General features: G+C 49.0%; 1 protein-coding gene across 1 annotated transcript in view; it reads left to right on the forward strand.

Annotated features, from left to right (window-relative positions):
• Positions 1-1,534: 1,534 nt before the first annotated feature.
• mylkb (myosin light chain kinase b) overlaps positions 1,535-7,500 on the forward strand; it is a gene marked incomplete at its 3' end in the record, with an annotated part of 322,390 nt that continues 316,424 nt past the window's right edge. The window contains exon 1 of the mRNA XM_079254281.1: positions 1,535-2,116. Coding sequence (XP_079110407.1) covers positions 1,684-2,116 — 433 coding nt within the window. The 5' untranslated portion in view covers positions 1,535-1,683. The remainder of the gene's footprint in view (positions 2,117-7,500) is intronic.

Genomic DNA, 7,500 nt, shown 5'->3' on the forward strand with positions numbered 1-7,500 from the left:
CCACCCATCATCCGTCCATCCATCCATCCATCTATGTATCCATCCATCCGTCCATCCATCCATCCATCCATCCATCCGTCATCCATCCATCCATCCATCCATCCATCATCCATCCATCCGTCCATCACCCATCCATCCATCCATCCATCATCCATCATCCATCCATCCATCCATCCATCCATCCATCCGTCCATCCATCCATCCGTCCATCACCCATCCATCCATCCATCATCCATCCATCCATCCATCCATCCATCCATCCATCCATCATCCATCCATCCCTCCACCCATCATCCGTCCAGCCATCCATCCATCCATCCATCCATCCAACATCCATCCATCCATCCATCAATCCATCCATCATCCGTCCATCCATCCATCCATCCATCCATCAATCCATCCATCCATCCATCCATCCATCCATCCATCAATCCATCCATCCATCCATCCATCCATCCACCCATCATCTATCATCCACCCATCCATCATCCATCCATCCATCATCCATCCATCCATCCATCCGTCCATCCATCCGTCCATCCATCCATCCGTCCATCACCCATCCATCCATCCATCATCCATCCATCCATCCATCCATCCATCCATCCATCATCCATCCATCCATCCATCCATCATCCATCCATCCATCATCCATCCACCCATCCACCCATCATCCGTCCATCCATCCATCCATCTATGTATCCATCCATCCGTCCATCCATCCGTCCATCCATCCATCCGTCCATCACCCATCCATCCATCCATCATCCATCCATCCATCCATCCATCCATCCATCCATCATCCATCCATCCCTCCACCCATCATCCGTCCAGCCATCCATCCATCCACCCATCCAACATCCATCCATCCATCCATCCATCCATCCATCCATCCATCAATCCATCCATCCATCCATCCATCCATCCATCCACCCATCATCTATCATCCACCCGTCCATCATCAATCCATCCTTCCAGAAATTTCCAAAGCTTCTGTAATCTGTGTTTTAGCTGAACCAATCAGAGGCTTCCCTTCTTTTCTGCTCTGTGCAGAACAACAGCTGCAGCTTTTAGACCAAAACACCAATAAAGAAGAGGAAAGCATGAAGAACAGAACGTTGTTATCTCCAATAAGAAAAGCGGGAATGAAGTGAGGAGGAGGAGGAAGAGGAGGAGGAAGAAAGGGAGGTGGAGAGTGTCCTCAGAGCGCTGTGTTTATATCTGTGTGTTTTGTCTCTTCGTGTCCATATAAGGCAAGTTAAGTCACTTATGATGTAACATCAACAATTTAAGTTGAGGTTGTTCTCCCCCTCCTCCTACTCCTCTTCCTCCTTCTCCCCCAGCTGGAAGTGGGAGGAGCCTGTTGTTCCGGAGGGGGCTTTTACCCCACTGTTTACTCTCCATCCGTCCTGTACTTGTCCATCCAGAGCAGCAGGAGGAGGAGCAGCAGATCTGAGAGGAGGTGCCCCAGGAAGAAGAGGAGGCAGCAGTAGTGTCGGGGTCAGTCAGCTGGAGGCCATCCAGGAGTAGCACCACCAAGTTCTGCAGCAGGAGGAGGAGGAAGACCACTCTGCTCCTTGACACCTCCTAAAGCGCCGTGTGGAAACCAGGGAGTGCGGCGAGGAGGAGCTGCAATAGAGGGAGGCGCAGCCTCACACTGAGGAGACCATCCAACTCCTTCTCATGGATCTTAAATCCAACCTCAGGGGGGTCAAACCCAAGATGGAGGACAGAGTGAGCCCCCCTCAGAAGGTGGACTTCCGCAGCGTGTTGGGGAAGAAGGGCGGCAACAAGCCGCCGCCGCCACCTGACACGCCGCTGAAGAACGCAGCTGACTTCCGCTCTGTCCTCGCCAACAAGAAGAAAGTGGTTGAGAAGAATGGGGACAGCGAGAAGGTCAACAACTGCCTGGATGGAGGGAGCCACGAGAAAAAGAACGGAGGAGGAGGAGGGACGGCGCCGGACTTTGTGGAGAACCTGAGCGACGTGACGGTGCTGGACGGCCAGCGACTCAGGCTGCAGTGTCGCCTCGCTGCTGCCACCGATGTCTCCGTCACCTGGACGCTGGACGGGAAGCCCGTCAAACCCTCCAAGTTCATCGTCCTCGCCAACGAAGGTCAGAGGTCACACGCACATGCACACACACTCACGTATGTGATGCGGAGGAAGAGGAGAAGCAACTGTTGATGGAACTCAGAGGATTCACACTAAAAATAGAATCAGATCAGATGTGAAACAGTAGAGTGACAGGAAATTATGTGTGAGCGCCGTTCCCATGGAAACGGATCATTAAAACATCATGTCCACCGCTTAGAGGCACAGTCCATGTGATACTACCGGGTTCTGCTGGTGGTTGGGTCCAGGCGGTCCAACCCGGACCGGGTTCTGCTGGTGGTTGGGTCCAGGCGGTCCAACCCGGGCCGGGTTCTGCTGGTGGTTGGGTCCAGGCGGTCCAACCCGGACCGGGTTCTGCTGGTGGTCGGGTCCAGGCGGTCCAACCCGGACCGGGTTCTGCTGGTGGTTGGGTCCAGGCGGTCCAACCCGGGCCGGGTTCTGCTGGTGGTCGGGTCCAGGCGGTCCAACCCGGACCGGGTTCTGCTGGTGGTCGGGTCCAGGCGGTCCAACCCGGGCCGGGTTCTGCTGGTGGTCGGGTCCAGGCGGTCCAACCCGGACCGGGTTCTGCTGGTGGTCGGGTCCAGGCGGTCCAACCCGGGCCGGGTTCTGCTGTTGGTCGGGTCCAGGCGGTCCAACCCGGGCCGGGTTCTGCTGGTGGTCGGGTCCAGGCGGTCCAACCCGGACCGGGTTCTGCTGGTGGTCGGGTCCAGGCGGTCCAACCCGGGCCGGGTTCTGCTGTTGGTTGGGTCCAGGCGGTCCAACCCGGGCCGGGTTCTGCTGGTGTTTGGGTCCAGGCGGTCCAACCCGGGCCGGGTTCTGCTGGTGGTCGGGTCCAGGCGGTCCAACCCGGACCGGGTTCTGCTGGTGGTCGGGTCCAGGCGGTCCAACCCGGGCCGGGTTCTGCTGTTGGTCGGGTCCAGGCGGTCCAACCCGGGCCGGGTTCTGCTGCTGGTTGGGTCCAGGTGGTCCAACCCGGACCGGGTTCTGCTGGTGGTCAGGTGCAGACGGTCCAACCCGGACCGGGTTCTGCTGGTGGTCGGGTCCGGGCGGTCCAACCCGGGCCGGGTTCTGCTGTTGGTCGGGTCCAGGCGGTCCAACCCGGACCGGGTTCTGCTGTTGGTCGGGTCCAGACGGTCCAACCCGGACCGGGTTCTGCTGGTGGTCGGGTGCAGACGGTCCAACCCGGACCGGGTTCTGCTGGTGGTTTGAGGGCTTTAGGATCTGGTGTTGGACACCAAACAATGTTTACATGTTTACACGTTGTTTACATGTCTAATCAGAATAAATAACATTCCAGAAACACCAGAAGATTAAGCTGAAGTAAACAAACATGTTTACTGTTTATTTTCATGTGTTTCATCCTTTACAACATTAAAATTTCAGCGATGTCATTAGTACCAAGCGGCTGGTTCTGGTCCGGTCCTGTGCCGAGCGGTTGGTTCTGGTCCGGTCCCGTGCCGAGCGGTCGGTTCTGGTCCGGTCCCGTGCCGAGCGGTCGGTTCTGGTCCGGTCCCGTGCCGAGCGGTCGGTTCTGGTTCATCTAATGATGTAATGTCTTTTTGAATCAACTTTATTGAGCAGAACAACTGAGACAAAGGAGACGGCCAGCTGACAGAACATCCATGATTCTACCAGAACCTCACGACACGTGTTCAACTGTCAACAACCGGTCGATCAGAACAACAATCGGATCAGAATCAGGCTGTTTGGACCAGAATCATCCTACAGAAATGTTGACATGAAGCAGTTTTACTCACGTCAGCATTTACCATGTAGAGATACCTGCAGTGTGTGTGTGTGTGTGTGTGTGTGTGTGTGTGTGTGTGTGTGTGTGTGTGTGCAGTAATCCTTTCGTCTCGGTGTATCCAGGTCATGAGTCTCATGTTAAAGGTCACATACAGGAAACCCAGAACAGACCAGCAGACCTAGTCCCCTGAACCCAGTCCATGTCCCGACTCCTGTAGACAGAGTCTCTGTCCTCACAGGGACGAGCTCAGCCTCAGGTCTTCATGTTTGGGACATTTCTGGCGTCAAACAGCAGATCCTCTGTCTCTGCAGACACCTTTCCCCTCAAACTGGATGATAGGCGTCCCTGAAGCCACCAGTCAGATCACCGTTTGTCAGTCTTCATGTGTTTTGTTTTACTCGCCGCTGTCCATAAAGTTAGAAACAACTAATACCAGAACTAATGAATAATTGTTGGCGGTTCTGTTGGAGGTTCAAATTCAGGTCCAGTTTGAGGTTCTGATGGAGGTTTTGTTGGCGGTTCTGATTGAGGTTCTAATGGAAGTTTTGTCAAAGGTTCTGATACAAGTCCTAATAGAGGTTTTGTTGGAGCTTCTGTTGGAGGCTTTGTCATTGGTTCTGATGGAGGTTCTAATAGAGGTTCTGATGGAGATTATAATGGAGGTCCTGTTGGAGATTATAATGGAGGTTCTGTTGAAGATTATAATGGCGGTTCTGTTGGAAATTATAATGGAGGTCCTGTTGGAGATTATAATAGAGGTTCTGTTGGAGGTTCTAATGGAGGTTCTGTTGGAAATTATAATGGAGGTCCTGTTGGAGATTATAATAGAGGTTCTGTTGGAAGTTCTAATGGAGGTTCTGTTGGAGATTATAATGGAGGTTCTGTTGGAGATTATAATGGAGCTTCTGTTGGATATTATAATGGAGGTTCTGTTGGAGATTATAATAGAGGTTCTGTTGGAGGTTCTAATGGAGGTCCTGTTGGAGATTATAATGGAGGTTCTGTTGGAGATTATAATGGAGGTTCTGTTGGAGATTATAATGGAGCTTCTGTTGGATATTATAATGGAGCTTCTGTTGGAGATTATAATAGAGGTTCTGTTGGAGATTATAATAGAGGTTCTGTTGGAGGTTCTAATGGAGGTCCTGTTGGAGATTATAATGGTGGTTCTGTTGGAGATTATAATGGAGGTCCTGTTGGAGATTATAATAGAGGTTCTGTTGGAGGTTCTAATGGAGGTCCTGTTGGAGATTATAATGGAGGTTCTGTTGGAGATTATAATGGAGGTTCTGTTGGAGATTATAATGGAGCTTCTGTTGGATATTATAATGGAGGTTCTGTTGGAGATTATAATAGAAGTTCTGTTGGAGGTTCTAATGGAGGTCCTGTTGGAGATTATAATGGAGGTTCTGTTGGAGATTATAATGGAGGTCCTGTTGGAGATTATAATAGAGGTTCTGTTGGAGGTTCTGTTGGAGGTCCTGTTGGAGATTATAATGGAGGTTCTGTTGGAGATTATAATGGAGGTCCTGTTGGAGATTATAATGGAGGTTCTGTTGGAGATTATAATGGAGGTTCTGTTGGAGGTTCTAATGGAGGTCCTGTTGGAGATTATAATGGAGGTTCTGTTGGAAATTATAATGGAGGTTCTGTTGGACATTATAATGGAGGTTCTGTTGGAGATTATAATAGAGGTTCTGTTGGAGGTTCTAAAGGAGGTCCTGTTGGAGATTATAATGGAGGTCCTGTTGCAGATTATAATGGAGGTTCTGTTGGAGATTATAATGGAGGTTCTGTTGGCGGTTCAAATGGAGGTTCTGTTGGAGATAATAATGGAGGTTCTGTTGGAGGTTCTAATGGAGGTTCTGTTGGAGATTATAATGGAGGTTCTAATTTTGTTGGAGGTTCTGTTGGAGGTTCTGATGGAGGTTCTGTTGGAAGTTCTACTGGAAGTCCTGTTGGAGATTCTAATGGAGGTTCTGATGGAGATTCTAATGGAGGTTTTGTTAGTGGTTCTGATAGAAGTCCTAATAGAGGTTTTGTTGGAGGTTCTGTTGGAGGCTTTGTCATTGGTTCTGATGGAGGTTCTAATAGAGGTTCTGTTGGAGATTATAATGGAGGTTCTGTTGGAGATTATAATGGAGGTTCTGTTGGAGGTTCTAATGGAGGTTCTGATGGAGATTATAATTGAGGTTCTGTTGGAGGTTCTAATGGAGGTCCTGTTGGAGATTATAATGTAGGTTCTGTTGGAGATTAAAAAAGAGGTCCTGTTGGAGATTATGATGGAGGTCCTGTTGGAGATTATAATGGAGGTTCTGTTGGAGGTTCTAATGGAGGTCCTGTTGGAGATTATAATGGAGGTTCTGTTGGAGATTATAATGGAGGTTCTGTTGGAGATTATAATAGAGGTTCTGTTGGAGGTTCTAATGGAGGTTCTGTTGGAGATTATAATGGAGGTTCTGTTGGAGGTTCTAATGGAGGTTCTGTTGGAGATTATAATGTAGGTTCTGTTGGAGATTCTAATGGAGGTTCTGATGGAGATTATAATGGAGGTCCTGTTGGCGGTTCTGATAGAAGTCCTAATAGAGGTTTTGTTGGAGGTTCTGTTGGAGGCTTTGTCATTGGTTCTGATGGAGGTTCTAATAGAGGTTCTGATGGAGATTATAATGGAGGTCCTGTTGGGGATTATAATGGAGGTTCTGTTGGAGATTATAATGGAGGTTCTGTTGGAGATTATAATGGAGGTTCTGTTGGAGGTTCTAATGGAGGTTCTGATGGAGATTATAATGGAGGTTCTGTTGGAGGTTCTAATGGAGGTCCTGTTGGAGATTATAATGTAGGTTCTGTTGGAGATTATAATGGAGGTCCTGTTGGAGATTATGATGGAGGTCCTGTTGGAGGTTCTAATGGAGGTGCTGTTGGAAATTATAATGGAGGTCCTGTTGGAGATTATAATGGAGGTTCTGTTGGAGATTATAATGGAGGTTCTGTTGGAGGTTCTAATGGAGGTTCTGATGGAGATTATAATGGAGGTTCTGTTGGAGATTATAATGGAGGTTCTGTTGGAGATTATAATGGAGGTTCTGTTGGAGATTATAATAGAGGTTCTGTTGGAGGTTCTAATGGAGGTTCTGTTGGAGATTATAATGGAGGTTCTGTTGGAGGTTCTAATGGAGGTTCTGTTGGCGATTATAATGTAGGTTCTGTTGGAGATTATAATGGAGGTCCTGTTGGGGATTATAATGGAGGTTCTGTTGGAGATTATAATGGAGGTTCTGTTGGAGATTATAATGGAGGTTCTGTTGGAGGTTCTAATGGAGGTTCTGATGGAGATTATAATGGAGGTCCTGTTGGCGGTTCTGATAGAAGTCCTAATAGAGGTTTTGTTGGAGGTTCTGTTGGAGGCTTTGTCATTGGTTCTGATGGAGGTTCTAATAGAGGTTCTGATGGAGATTATAATGGAGGTCCTGTTGGGGATTATAATGGAGGTTCTGTTGGAGATTATAATGGAGGTTCTGTTGGAGATTATAATGGAGGTTCTGTTGGAGGTTCTAATGGAGGTTCTGATGGAGATTATAATGGAGGTTCTGTTGGAGGTTCTAATGGAGGTCCTGTTGGAGATTATAATGTAGGTTCTG

The sequence above is a fragment of the Telmatherina bonti genome, assembly GCF_933228915.1.
Source record: "Telmatherina bonti genome assembly, chromosome: 15".
Taxonomy (NCBI): Eukaryota; Metazoa; Chordata; class Actinopteri; order Atheriniformes; family Telmatherinidae; genus Telmatherina; species Telmatherina bonti.